Consider the following 14,487-nt stretch of genomic DNA (forward strand, 5'->3'; position numbering starts at 1 on the left):
GGTTACGTAAAGATAGTCCCATATCCCTTTTTTGAGGACATAGGCACAGTGAGTTGTTATCCACTGTGTCTAGGGCACGGTGCTGGGAGGCCAAGTCCATCCCTCTCTTTCTACTGCCTTTTACTTCCCAAACCAAAGTCAGGCAATCATCTTTACACATGTTTGGAGTGAGGAAAGTCATATAAAGTGTCTTTCCTAAGGACACAACATCCAGCCAAATCGAACCCATAACCTGTGGATGTCGTGACTGCTAGCATAACCACTCGACACCAACAGCCTGGTAAAAGGTATGTAAAGGTATCTATAGCCTTTTTGAGGCCGTAGGGTCAATAGGTTGTTGTCCACGGCCTTGGAAGTTGTAGCCCAACCCTCTCCTTTCACCGCCTTCTACATCCCCAACCGAAGTCAGGTACTCATTTTCACCTGGATAGAGTGAGGAAAGTCAAGTAAAGTGCCTTTCCCAAGGGCACGAGATCGGTCACCTGACAGGATTCGAACCAAGGACCTTTGGTCAAATCCAACAGTCTGGATTCTAGGCTGTTAAATCCCTAAATCCTGGCTTCTAGGCTATTGAATCCTAGCCTCTACCTGAGTAACTACGCCGGCTATAGGGAGAATTTTTGCCGGGGTTTCATTTGCCTACTCGGGCGAAATGTGATCTTCACCGTGGACTGACTCTAATGGCTAATTATTCATTTTTCTGCCGAATTGTACGATCCATATGCCCATAGGTGGGCCTGGTGGAGGCTAAATGAGTCCTTCACTGCTCAACACCGGATCAATAAGAGACATTGCCCAACCCCCGCCCACCCTACACCGGTCCGTGCCCGTTACAGACAGCCTCCTGTGGGACCTGCCATCTTTGTTGTTAAGGAGCCGTGACTGAACCATTCAGGAGTGTCCTGGTGACACCATACCACAGAGTCAAACACAAACAGAGAGGAACAACGCTTGACTCTTGGTTTTGCATTAGTCACGGCTTCTGCAATGCCAATGGTGGTCTTTGAGTTCCTCTTTTAGAACCGTCGATGAAGGTTGGACATAGAAAGAGAGAGGGAGAGAGAGAGAGAGAGAGGGGGGGATGAGAGTGGGGAGAGAAAGAGAAAGATAGAGTTGGTTCATTATTTTGTATCAGTGAAGACAATTGTAACCGATCTCTTCAGAACTTTAAACCGAGATATGTTCTGGCCCTTAAGACTGTATCTAACTGTATCTAATGCTATGGTCACAACCGAGGCCCGGTCGGGCTGTGTGGGGAAACGAACAATTTAAGTGTATATCAATAAATATGCACAATGTATGCTCTTAAATTTTTGGGGTACTTTTGTGTTTTTGATATCTTTTATATCATATATGCCGTTCCTCAAGACTACCCGGTTGGGCCCCGGATTGGAAATGTGACCTTAGCATAAGCTGATAAATTGATGAAGATCGCTATCTTGAATATGGTGACTGCTCGTGCACTCGAGCGAGAGGAAACTTTTGTTGGACCAGACAGGTATTGATTACGTCATCAAGGTACTTGTACTCAGAGCTAAGAAGACAGTTATTCTAATCCATAATCGTGACGTAAACATACAATAAAACTAAGTTGAACTATTAAACCTAGGGATCAAGGGTTGGGCCTAGTAGTTGCGGTACACAAAACATGTCTAGTAAGGCAACATTTGTGCTAACAGTGACATGCCAACCACTACAAGCTCCGCTCTACACACATTTCTGCTTCATTTACACGGTTACACTTATGGCTTAGGTTAATTCAATAGCTTTCTCGTGTTCTGGAATGATACCCTTGAACTCCGAACGACATTCGGCCCCTAATTTATTTTTTAGATCACACATGACTGTTATCTAATGGTCTTTCATTATATTAAACCCAGACCAAGCAGGAACAGTCGTAAGGAAACGGGGACAATCAGATTGATTTAAGTATCTGCTTTCAAACTTTGCTTAAGCCCCTCTCTCACTGGACCCGCGCGGCACGCTGGCGGCCGATCGAATTGACAAAGCACTTAACGAATTTCATCGACAAAAAAAAACGAAAATCTTTTTAAGCTTTGTGTGTTTTGTTGTCTTTTTAGTCATACTTGTACGGTTTGAATGATATTCTCATTATAAAGTCAAATCCAGTTAAGGACGCAGCGACGCCGCCAGCGTGCCGCGGGTCCAGTGAGAGGGGGGGCTTTTGCGTGTGGGTTTAAACAGACATTTACGCAAGCCCTCTCTGACTCCTCTCTATATACACCAATGTTAACTCACAGGGGACCTCGTAATCGCAGTAAGAACTTGGGTACAAAAACAACTAAACGAGTCCATGCAAATTGAGTTGTCTTCAATTATGCGGAGTCGTAATGATTATTTAATCAATAACTGTTCATAAATGTACAATCGATGCTGCACATTTGGATGCTGTCTCTACTCTATTACATTACGACACTGTAAACGTCTCAGTCAAACCTCGGGGGACCCGTTCTAGCGCGGTAGGCCATTCATATTTTATGTTTTCCATTTTGTCTGTCTATTCAACAAGATCCTTAACTGGCGCGTTTGAAGTGCCAAACACAATGTCATGTACATGTATTCCTTTATGGTCCTGTTATTTTTCCTTCCGGTCCATTCAAGATTATTGTCCTCGGCGTAAGGAAGACATCCATCAAATTAAGCTACGATGAGTCCAACCAGCACATACTGTTTTCACTTGATCCCGTGTGGGACATACGTCTGTGATCAGTCTCCTCCACTGGGATCTGTTCTGTGCTAAGGACTGAGTTGCATACCGGGTGATCCCTATAGCCTCTAGTCACAGTGCGTATCCAAGTAGTTGAATATATGTACAAGAAACGATCACATTGGGGCAACTTCTAGTCTTACCAGACTAACCGCGCCGGCTATAGGGAGAACATTTGTCGGGGGACTTTGGCCATGGAGGGTAACATTCGCAGCCGCAGTTAGGGTTGCAATATTGGACCCTATCTCCGTAGCCGACTCCCTTCATACAATTAACTCTATTTGGCCAATTTTTACTATTTTACCAGCGACCCGTGGAGGCTGGTAGAGCCTAGGCAACTTCCCACATACAAGTCCCGTTAACGTGGTGGCGGTAGTACAAAGTTCAGTGTTTAAGACCTTTTCGTATTTGAACACGCAGTATCAGTTTCACACGACTGACTCAGTCACCACGAGGTTGTTGTTCGCCACGTTACCGTCGTTGTTATTATTATTGTTGTTGTTTTTGATAGTCATAGGCCGCATCTCACGCTTTACATCAGTCAGTAGCACTTGCTCATCGGTAAGGTAAGCGTTCACCTGGCGGTAGTACACGCAGAATTAGTTTTATACGACCGTCTCCGTCATCACGAGGTTGTTGTTCGCCACGTTACCGTCGTTGTTATTATTGTTGTTGTTGTTAGTCATTGGCCACATCTCACGCTTTACAACAGTCAGCAACACTGGCTCATTGGCAAGGTAAGCGTTCTCCTGGCGGTAGTACACGCAGAATTAGTTTCACACGACCGTCTCCGTCATCGTTAGGTTGTTGTTCGCCACGTTACCGTCGTTGTTATTATTGTTGTTTTTGTTGTTAACCATAGGCCACATTTCACGCTTTAGAACAGTCAGCAACACTTGCTTATCGGCGAGGTAGGCGTTCTCCTGGCGGTAGTACACGCAGAATTAGTTTCACACGACCGTCTCCGTCATCGCGAGGTTGTTGTTCGCCACGTTACCGTCGTTGTTATTATTGTTGTTGTTGTTGTTAGTCATAGGCCACATTTCACGCTTTAGAACAGTCGGTAACACTGGCTTATCGGCGAGGTAAGCGTTGTCCTGGCGGTAGTACACGCAGAATTAGTTTCACACGACCGTCTCCGTCATCACAAGGTTGTTGTTGCTCACGCCACTGTCGTTGTTATTACTATTATTGTTGTTGTTATTAGTCATAGGCCACATCTCACGCTTAACAATAGTCAGTAACACTGGCTCATTGGCAAGGTAAGCGTTCTCCTGGCGGTAGTACACGCAGAATTAGTTTCACACGATCGTCTCCGTCATCACGAGGTTGTTGTTGCTCACGCCACTGTCGTTGTTATTATTGTTATTATTGTTGTTAGTTATAGGCCACATCTCACGCTTTACAACAGTCAGCAACTCTGGCTCATCGGCAAGGTAAGCGTTCTCCTGGCGGTAGTACACGCAGAATTAGTTTCACACGACCGTCTCCGTCATCGTTAGGTTGTTGTTCGCCACGTTACCGCCGTTGTTATTATTGTTGTTGTTGTTAGTCATTGGCCACATCTCACGCTTTACAACAGTCAGCAACTCTGGCTCATCGGCAAGGTAAGCGTTCTCCTGGCGGTAGTACACGCAGAATTAGTTTCACACGACCGTCTCCGTCATCGCGAGGTTGTTGTTCGCCACGTTACCGTCGTTGTTATTATTGTTGTTGTTGTTAGTCATAGGCCACATCTCACACTTGACAACAGTCAGCAACACTGGCTCATCGGCGACAGACGCGTTCTCCTTCTTCTGCGGCCTGCGTGGGTTCGCCAACACGATGTGCTCATCCTCTTGATTTCCTCCACCCCACGGGATGTTCAGGAGGTACCAGAACAGTCCGAAGCCAAGCCCGAGGAAGAGAACATGCCCGCCGACCAGGCACAGGAGAACCGAGCCGCTGAACTGTCCAATCAGGCCGACGGCGACACAGACCAGTCCGCCAGTTGTCGTGATGACGGCAAGGATGAGGCAGATAGGAAACTCGGTCTTCCTTCTCATCGCGGCCCCGTTTACACAAGCGTCGTACAACAGTCTTACGACAGTGGATATTCCTAAGACATCTGCGGACACGTCATGGGAAATTCAACTGTCTTTCCACGCAGTAGATTGTTGTGGATCATTGCCGACGAATGAAATGCCTCAACGTATAAGACAGCGGTTCAAGCAGCCAGATAGCATCTTAGACGACGCCTAGAATTTCTGTATCTCTCACTCTTATTCAATTATATAACAATTAACTGCAGCTAGCTAACTGTCCAAAGCAAGGCCTTGCGAGCTAGACATAAAACACATCAATCATTAAGATATCATGAATTTATTCACTTAACAGCAGCAAAATTAACAGCTACAATGTCTGCGATTGTAAGATCTACATACTGTAAAGAAATCAGTGAGCAGCTATATACAGCAAGTGCGACACCTAGCGGTTCACATAGGTAATGGTTGGAGCTGTATCAATAGGTACAGGGAGGTGGGATGGCTGTAGAGAAGAAGCCATTATGATAGTACTTTGGCTCTAGCAGTGCTGTCAAATCATCATACTTGTCCCACATGTCATGGAAATATTGAAGATGAATTTCATTTTGTTATGAATTGTACAACTAATTAATTAGTTAGTTACAAAATTTTATGTAAACCATTTTTCATAAGAATAATGTCAACTAAGAATGCATTGTAGTAACATGTTTAGAATCCAAAACATGATGTCATATTCCAATTTATTGTAACTTACAAATCCAGAAAAAAATAGTAAAAAGAGATGTGCTTTTACAGACTATTACTAAAGTAATTACTCAGTAGCACTAAGGCAAACTTCACCCTATCTGGTACACAAAGTGATATTTTCTATGTGCTGTTGTCATGTCTGACTTCTATATCCTCACACATAGGTCAATTACTCTATGAATCATTTTAAGAGCGAGACAGAATTACCCATACACGACTATATTGTAACCCATATACTGTTATCAATAATTTTTGTAGCTAGAATTGTAGGATAGATTAGCCTTGTAGTATTGCTAATTTAATGCCATACATTGTACCATGGTTGATTGTTGAGCGATAAAGTCCAATAATTCATTCATACTTGTTGGTTTCTCCCACTTGAGTTCTCATCTTTTTACTAGAGAATAGTCGCAATGATTACATTTGCAAGGTTTCTCCCCGGAATGTATTTCTTTTTATACAGAGAATTTTGAGCTACCCTGTACCAACTCATTGGGCTTTACTGCTATGTGGATCTTTTTGTGCCGGACAAGAACATATTTTCGGGCTGTCCCGAAGCCGCACTCCCCGCAAATGTAAGGCTGCTCGCCAGTGTGTTTTGTCATGTGTTCATCCAAGGAAGACTTTCTCGATGCAGAATATTCGCATAGAACACACATGTAGGGTTTTTCTCCCGTATGGGTCTTCATGTGTCTTGATAGCGAAGACCTGTCATCAGTCCTGTACTCACATTCCATGCAAGTGTACGGTTTCTCACCAGTGTGTTTTATAAAGTGGTCGTCCAAAAGTGTTTTCTGTGCAGCAGAATAGTCACACTGGTCACACCGGAAGGGTTTTTCTCCTGTATGCGTTTTTATATGTCGGGACATGTGAGATTTTTTAGCTGTCCTGTAATCACATTCCTTACATATGTAAGGCTTTTCGTCACCGTGCTTTGCTAGATGTTTCTCGTACGCGTTTTTTCGCACAGCAGAGTAGTTACACAGGTCACAGTTGTAGGGCTTTCCGCCTGTAGGTATTTGCATATCTTGGAATACGTGAGACTTTTCACCTACTGTATAACCAAACACATCACACATGTAAGATTCGTCCCCTGCATGGTGTTTCATAAGGTGTTGATCCAAAGTGGACTTCTTGAAAGCAGAAAAGTCACACTGATCACACTTGTTGGGCTTGTATTTTTCTCCTGTATGGCTTCTTATATGTCTCGATAGGTTAGACTTTGCCGCTGTGCTGTACCCGCATTCCCAGCATATGTAGGGTTTCTCCCCTGTGTGTTTCGCCATATGAATGTCCAAGTTGTACTTCTGTGCCACAGAATAGTCACACTGATCACACTTGTAAGGTTTTTCTTCAGAATGAAGTATCTTGTGTCTGGATAGGTCCCCCTTCCTAGCCGTCCTGTACCCACACTCTCCACACATGAAGGGTTTCTCACCGGTGTGGTTTGCCATATGTTTGTCCAAACTGGCTTTTGCTGCGGCAGAATAGTCACACTGGTCACACTTGTGTGGTTTTTCACCGGTATGAATCTTGTTATGTCGGTAAAGGGCGGACCTGTCGCCTGTGCTGTACCCACACTCCTCACACACGTATATGTAGCGTTTCTCACCGGTGTGTCCAGCTACATGCTTAACCAAAGCACTGTTCTGTGCCGCGGAATAGTCACACAGGTGACACTTGAAAGGCTTTTCCCCTGTATGGGTTCTCTTGTGCTGGCTTAGGCTGGAACTTTGACGTGTCTTGAACCCACACTCCCCGCAAACGTAGGGTTTTTCACCAGTGTGTCTGGTTAGATGGTGGTCCAAACTGGATTTCCGCACTGCTGAATAGTCACACTGGTCACACTTGAAGGGCTTTTCTCCTGAATGAGATATCTTGTGTCGACGTAGCGCAAACATGTAGCGTGTACTGAACCCGCATTCCCCACAGATGTAGGGTTTCTCTGTGTTGAGTTCAGGTTTCTCTGTATTGAGTTCAGGTTTCTCTATATTGGGTTTAGGTTTCTCTGTATTGGGTTCAGGTTTCTCTGTATTGAGTTCAGGTTCCTCTGTATTGAGTTCAGGTTTCTCTGTATTTAGTTCAGGTTTCTCTGTATTGAGTTCAGGTTTCTCTGTATTGAGTTCAGGTTTCTCTGTATTTAGTTCAGGTTTCTGTGCATTGAGTTCAGGTTTCTCTGTATTGAGTTCATGCATGTGACTTTCCACCTGTGCTACAGGTGATGATGATGTTAACTTCTCATCAAAAGTTTCATCACACAAAGCTTGTTCTTCCCTGACCTGCTGACAGTCCATGTCTGTTGTCTGGTCCTCACTACTGTAGGTCTCAATCCCCGCAGAATGGCTGAGACTTTCTGTAGAACTCTCACAGCTTGGATCGGCCATCTCTTTCCTGGGAAAAAATAATAATGTAAAAAATAAGTTAAACTTGGTGGCAAGTTCTAATCAAATAAACTGGACAAAACAGATGGCACTGTGTATGGTTCTATAACAGGTGAATGGCAGCACATTGGCAGATTCTCTGGAATTATATAGACGTGCCTTAACACCAAGGGCTCAAAATTTGTTTTGGGGAATAGGTGCACACCCAACCAAAAAAATTAGGTGCACAGAAAGATTTTTGGGTGCAGCACATAAAATAAAGTTGAATGTCAGCAAAGCATGATTACCAAGTTTAAAGCTTCAATTGGTTATCCTATAGCTAATTTCAAAATTTCAAAAAACTTAATAATATATCATATAAAGTACGCCAAAAATAGTTACTCGAGCAACTGGATAAAATTTTGAACCCAGTTGCTTGAGTAACTATTTTTGGCGTATCTTACTACCTGGATGTCTTACTTTCATCAACGTATCAAATAAAGTACATCGAAAGGTTATATTGCCTTTTCTGGTACTAGTACTTACATTTCAAGAATATTCTGTATACCAGTGTACAATAGTGAACTGGACCTGATGCCCCTTGCGGGGTTTTGTACAGTATTTAATGTAGATCTAGATAGTAAGTTATAAGAACCTTTACCCTATATACTATAGCATATGGAAATATCTACTAGTAGGTGCACAAGTGCACCAACAATCAAAAATTAGGCGCACTCCAATTTGGGGTGCATAAAGGTGCACATGTACCCAGTATTTTAAGCCCTGACACCTGACTAGAATACTACTACTAGTACAGTTTGGCATTGGGTGGGGTGGGCGGCTAGTTTGTAATACAATTTCGACATTCATCGAAGCACAGAGGAATAAAAGAGTATCAGTACAGTTACGGTCACAGTTACGGTCACCCCAACCACTCATGTCATGGTGGGTGCCATATGAATACAACACAAGGCCCAATACAGTGGCGCTGCATGTTGCCAGCCACAAAGGGTAAACCAACATAGCTTTGACATATGGCAAATCTATATAATAATTATGTACACATTCAAGTGATTTATCGCAGACAAAAATATATATCTGTAACACTTATATTACATGATACTAAACAGGTTGACATTATTCACAACTCTATTCACAATTTTCTGTGTTAACAATATTTCCTAATGTAACTAAAGATGTTTTCTCGCAATTTGGCCTCAGAAAATATGGAGTGTTTGAAAAGGAAATGAGGAGGGGGTTGATGACACCTCAAATTATAGCTTACCCCTGCCTCTGTCACAATGCTTCAATCCCCTCTGTCCTACTGCCATTGTACTTCAAGTTTAACCCCCTCTGCCCTGGTACTTTCCTCTTCTTCTTTCAAATGAAGTAAAATTGCCCCCCCCCCCGCCGACGTACTTTGCCCTAACCCCCCACCCCACTATCCTGCTTATCCCCCAATCCCCCCCCCCCCTCACACACACACACACACACCCATGCCAAAGTGCCCTTCCGGATGCCTCAATTATTTCATTGAACAGCCCAATGTCTGTTTAGAGTACACACAAAAGACAAAGCAGGTGCCCCCCTCCCCATAACCTCCAACTGACCGCGCACTGTCTGAAAGATAAACGCCATTGCTTGAACAAATGCATGTAGACACTAAGACAAAGACTTAATTATTCCGTTGATACTCTTACCTCGTCCGTGTTGTCTAGAAGAGCCGTAAAAATCGAGCTTTACTGGAGAGAACTCGGCAAGCAAAAAGGTACAGGCCAAACAAAATGGCGAACTTGTCACGTCAGGGGTCAAACAAAAAGGTCAAAGTGCACAGACCTGCTTACCCTCCCGATTGTGAACTTGTAACCGATTGCAGATTGACGGTGTTGCACCAGGAATATTCATATGTAGTACTAAAATCGTTTAGAGATAACATTTCCCAGAAAACGTTACCATTTTGATTTTTCCTTCCAACATCTGCTTGGAAGATACAATAGCAGTTATGTAATGGGGCAAAGTTGAAAGTTCAGGCAATCAAAATATGCCCGATCGGACGTTGACACGATTTTATAGTGTCTTGACTTGTCTTGTATATCACATTTATCTTCGTATTTCCCTCCCTCCCTCCCTCCCTCCCTCCCTCCCTCCCTCCCTCCCTCCCTCCCTCCCTCCCTCCCTCCCTCCCTCCCTCCCTCCCTCCCTCCCTCCCTCCCTCCCTCCCTCCCTCCCTCCCTCCCTCCCTCCCTCCCTCCCTCCCTCCCTCCCTCCCTCCCTCCCTCCCTCCCTCCCTCCCTCCCTCCCTCCCTCCCTCCCTCCCTCCCTCCCTCCCTCCCTCCCTCCCTCCCTCCCTCCCTCCCTCCCTCCCTCCCTCCCTCCCTCCCTCCCTCCCTCCCTCCCCCAAAGTCCCCCTGCAAATGTTCTCCCTATAGCCGGCGCGGTTAGTCTGGTAGAGACTAGTCTTGCTATAATGACACAAAGACACTATATATTGCAAGCTGAGAAATGGAAATTACTTACTATCACACAATGAAAACCATAAATTACAAGCTGTTAGATTAAACTAATATTTCTTTCACACAGCCGCGACTATAAGATACCATCTTACAAAACCATGCTTACCATTACAGAATTGGCATTCTCAGTTGCAAGCTGACAAATACAATTTTTTTTCTTTCACGCAATGGCGACCATGAATCGTAATCAGGCAAATAAACATTTCTCACGCAATGGAAACCATAAATTACAATCTGAGAAATAGAAATTCCTTATAATCACACATTGGATACCAAAAATTGCAAGGTGACAAACAAAATTCTATTTTTCTACACAGTTTACACTATAGATTACAAGCTTGCAACGCAAAGTTAGTTTGTTACAATCAAGCAACAACTTCCCAATTGCTAAATAACTGCACTCTTACGATAAATTTAAAAATGTTGTTGGCATCTTCTCTATTCTACTTAGTGTTAAAAGTGTCGAAACTGTTTTCTCAGTGGTGTAAGCCATATTTAGCATTTAACATGTAGTGCTTAACTTCTTATTTAGTTCCTCTATTAATCGCCAAAAAATGCCGTCAGTTTCTAATTTATTCGGAATTGAAGTATTACAAGTTGTATAGATAATGTGTCAAATATTGACAAACTGAGGGCTTATGTCTGGATTTTGACTTCCTTTAACTATATAAAGGCTGGATAATGTAAACTATAGGCTTCAGTATGCTACTGGCAGCCGTGCAGTGCACATCAGTGGAGGCCTGCCTGAGAAAGTTTACCAGTTACTCTTCAACTTATGTCTGAAATAACAACAGATATCAGAAATTAAAGTATGGCTACACATCAAGAAGGGCACTTATCCCAGAAATAAAGTAATGACAACAATAGCTTGTGATTTAGTTTGAGACATTGAATGGCAGTGGCAGTTATGTGTACATTTCTAGAGAGCCATATTTTATACTGGTTTCTTGGACTAAAAGTAGATACCAAAATACAAGTCATATTTCTAGACACGCAAATACCAAAGCTAATGTGGGAAAGACATGATCAAGTTGGAAATGTAGATAAAATTAGATACTCTGACACTGCATTGACAGGGTTGATGTGAAAATTTGAACAAGGTTGATTTACCTGAAAGCTGTACATGTAGATAGTATTGTCTTGATTAGCCGAGTGCTCTAGTACTAAGCACCTGCAGCTGTCCGTCTGACACTTGCTCATTTTCTTTATTTCCCTTTGTTTTAATTATTTCTTAAAACAGAAAAAGGACAACGCTTGGCAAACCCATGTTGTAAGAACTGATATCGATACCACTCCTCAAAAAATGAAAATGAAAGAGTTAATGATAATTAACAAAACAGGTAAGCACCAGTCCAACCATAAATATTGATAAAGGCACTAATGTAAATCGGTAGGTATTTTCCTTCAAATTTTGGTATTTGATGCGTGAGATGCATCGCTCATTTCTAATCAAGATTGCCAATGGTCATTAGTGTTAGCCGTATTCTGCAGAGCGTTAGTTGTTTTCCGCACCAGGCTGTCCATCATTATGAGTCGTGCTGTACAGGACACGAGATGCACCGTTGTTTTCTGCACCAGGCTGTCCATCATCACGAGTCGTGTTGTACAGTACACGAGATGCACCGTTGTTTTCTGCACCAGGCTGTCCATCATCACGAGTTGTGTTGCATAGGACACGAGATGCACCGTTGTTTTCTGCACCGGGCTGTCCATCATCACGAGTCGTGTTGTACAGGACACGAGATGCACCGTTGTTTTCTGCACCAGGCTGTCCATCATCACGAGTCGTGTTGTACAGGACACGAGATGCACCGTGGTTTTCTGCACCATGCTGTCCATCATCATGGGTCGTGCTGTACAGGACACGAGATGCACCGTTGTTTTCTGCACCAGGCTGTCCATCATTATGAGTCGTGTTGTACAGGACACGAGATGCACCGTGGTTTTCTGCACCAGGCTGTCCATCATCATGGGTCGTGCTGTACAGGACACGAGATGCACCGTTGTTTTTTGCACCAGACTGTCCATCATCATGAGTCGTGTTGTACAGGACGTGAGATGCACTGTTACTTTCTGCACCCCCTCGGTGCAAATCACTCCTGTACAGCATCCAGCTTAAGCTTGCCGTTGGATTGGAATCTGCATTGTTTGAGCTGCTAAGACCCCTACAATACTTAAATGCTGATGCATTCTAATAACTTGGCCCCGGGTTTGAAACTGTTGACGATATCTGTCCCTCTAGATCTGATACGGTTACTGGTTGTTTGGCGTTTGTTCCCTCTGTGCCATTAGCGTTTTCCGTGATGCTACCATCTACCGCTATTTGGCCTCCAGTAGCTTTAAGGGGAGGTAGGCTCTGGAACACGAATTGGCGAAATTCGAAACACGAATTGCGCCACGTAGAGGCGCAATTCGTGGCGCGCAAAGCGCCACCAGGGGGCTAAACTCGAGATCTCGAATTCGTCCACGCGGAAGCGGTAGCGCGAAGCGCAATACAAAACCGGCACTGACATGGCTCGCATAGCGCCACCGGGGGGCGAAACTCGAGATCTCGAATACGTCCACCCGGAAGGGGCATCGCGAAGCCCGCAATGTAACGTTACTGACATCATGAGTTACGTAACTATATGTCCAACCAGCGGTGGCAGCGAAGCGCATCATGTTTACGAAACACGGACCCGAGTATCGTCTTGCGATTTAGCCATTCTGTTAAGATTAACTTACAATATATTGTAGTCAGCAATCGTTGGTTTGTTAATCACCGTTATATCAATAACATTCCGTTTTATTTGCTTTCACAGGACCTGGTTACGGGGCAGACAAATCGCTAACGCATTTATAGTGACAAAAATAGTGCGATAAGACGTAAGAATGAGACGATATGTGTTCTTAGTGTCAAGAGAACTTTAAAAATCTACCACTGAAAGTACATAGACAAGCTCAAAAAAACGTTAGTCCAATTTTGTCTATTTGTGAATTTGCTGCAAACTATGTCAGCGCTAGCCTCCTGTGCAGGCCTCCTATAACGCGCGACATATATATTGGGGGAGGGGGGAGCTCTTATGCCGGCAAGGGAGTTGTGCAGCCGAGGGAGTTGTATAGTCGAGGGGTCCGCGCGTTATCTATGTAGATAACGCGCGGACCCCTCGACTATACAACTCCCTCGGCTGCACAACTCCCTTGCCGGCATAAGAGCTCCCCCCTCCCCCAATATGTATGTCGCGCGTTATAGGAGGCCTGCACAGGAGGCTATGTCAGCGCTATGATTGTCGATTCAAATCCAAAATGTCTACCACGCAAATATGATGCTATCCCAGCATTCTTTGCAGTTTGTAAGCAGACTATTTCCAAAAACATCCGAATGTTAACAAAATTGACAAAGGTCGTCAGGTAAGTTAAAAATAAAGCGATTGTAGAAAAACATTGTTAACTTGAAAAACTTAAATGGAATACAAAATACACGTATATAAGTTAGCAAGATATTGATAATTATTACTTTTGAAACATGTTCGTCGTAAAATCTCGGATGTTTTCGGAAATAGTCGGCTCGTACAAACTGCAATGATTCCTGGGATAGCATCATATTTTCATGGTCGCCATTTTGTTTGAATTTTTGTTTGTTGTGGTGAATGTCTACGTAGTTTCAGTCTGATTTATCAGACCCCGACTTTAGTGTAATCTTCGCTTTATTGAACTAATTCTATCTGCCGTGAGTAGAGTAGCTTCAGCAGGAAATCTTTGCCATGGTCTTGAATAAAGGATGTATTATCTGTACAATCGATTCTGAAACTGGAGCAAAGAATGTTACTAGTACTTAAAACACCGTGACACTATCCCATTCTTGCCACTATTTTGTCACAATGCATTTGTATCAATTTGTTATTATTCTCAGCCCCGTATCCAGGTCCTGTAACAGCAAATTAAACAGAATGTTATTGACATAAACGATTATAAACAAAGCAACAATTGCTGGCTGAAATTGTTACCCATACTCGATAAGTTAAACATTAAACAGAATTCGTAAATATGCACTTCGCTCCACCTCTGGTTGGACGAATACATTTACTCCTTGGTCTGTGCGTGTTTTGTATTACGATTAGCTGACTACAATACAT

At 43.5% G+C, this 14,487-nt stretch overlaps 1 protein-coding gene across 1 annotated transcript; it reads right to left on the reverse strand.

The window, feature by feature from the left end:
* Positions 1 to 5,411: 5,411 nt before the first annotated feature.
* On the reverse strand, positions 5,412 to 9,684 carry LOC136440202 (zinc finger protein 271-like). The gene is made up of 2 exons (XM_066436093.1): positions 9,560 to 9,684; positions 5,412 to 7,890 (listed from the first exon to the last, which is right to left on the reverse strand). The coding sequence occupies exon 2, from the start codon at positions 7,881 to 7,883 to the stop codon at positions 5,955 to 5,957; it is 1,929 nt and encodes a 642-aa protein (XP_066292190.1). The 5' UTR covers positions 7,884 to 7,890; positions 9,560 to 9,684; the 3' UTR covers positions 5,412 to 5,954.
* Positions 9,685 to 14,487: the final 4,803 nt, after the last annotated feature.

The sequence above is a fragment of the Branchiostoma lanceolatum genome, chromosome 8, assembly GCF_035083965.1.
Source record: "Branchiostoma lanceolatum isolate klBraLanc5 chromosome 8, klBraLanc5.hap2, whole genome shotgun sequence".
Classification (NCBI taxonomy): Eukaryota; Metazoa; Chordata; class Leptocardii; order Amphioxiformes; family Branchiostomatidae; genus Branchiostoma; species Branchiostoma lanceolatum.

Bases quoted from the DNA above. Each gene is read 5' to 3' on its own strand.
- LOC136440202 (XM_066436093.1), bottom strand. From the start codon at position 7,883: ATGGCCGATCCAAGCTGTGAGAGTTCTACAGAAAGTCTCAGCCATTCT.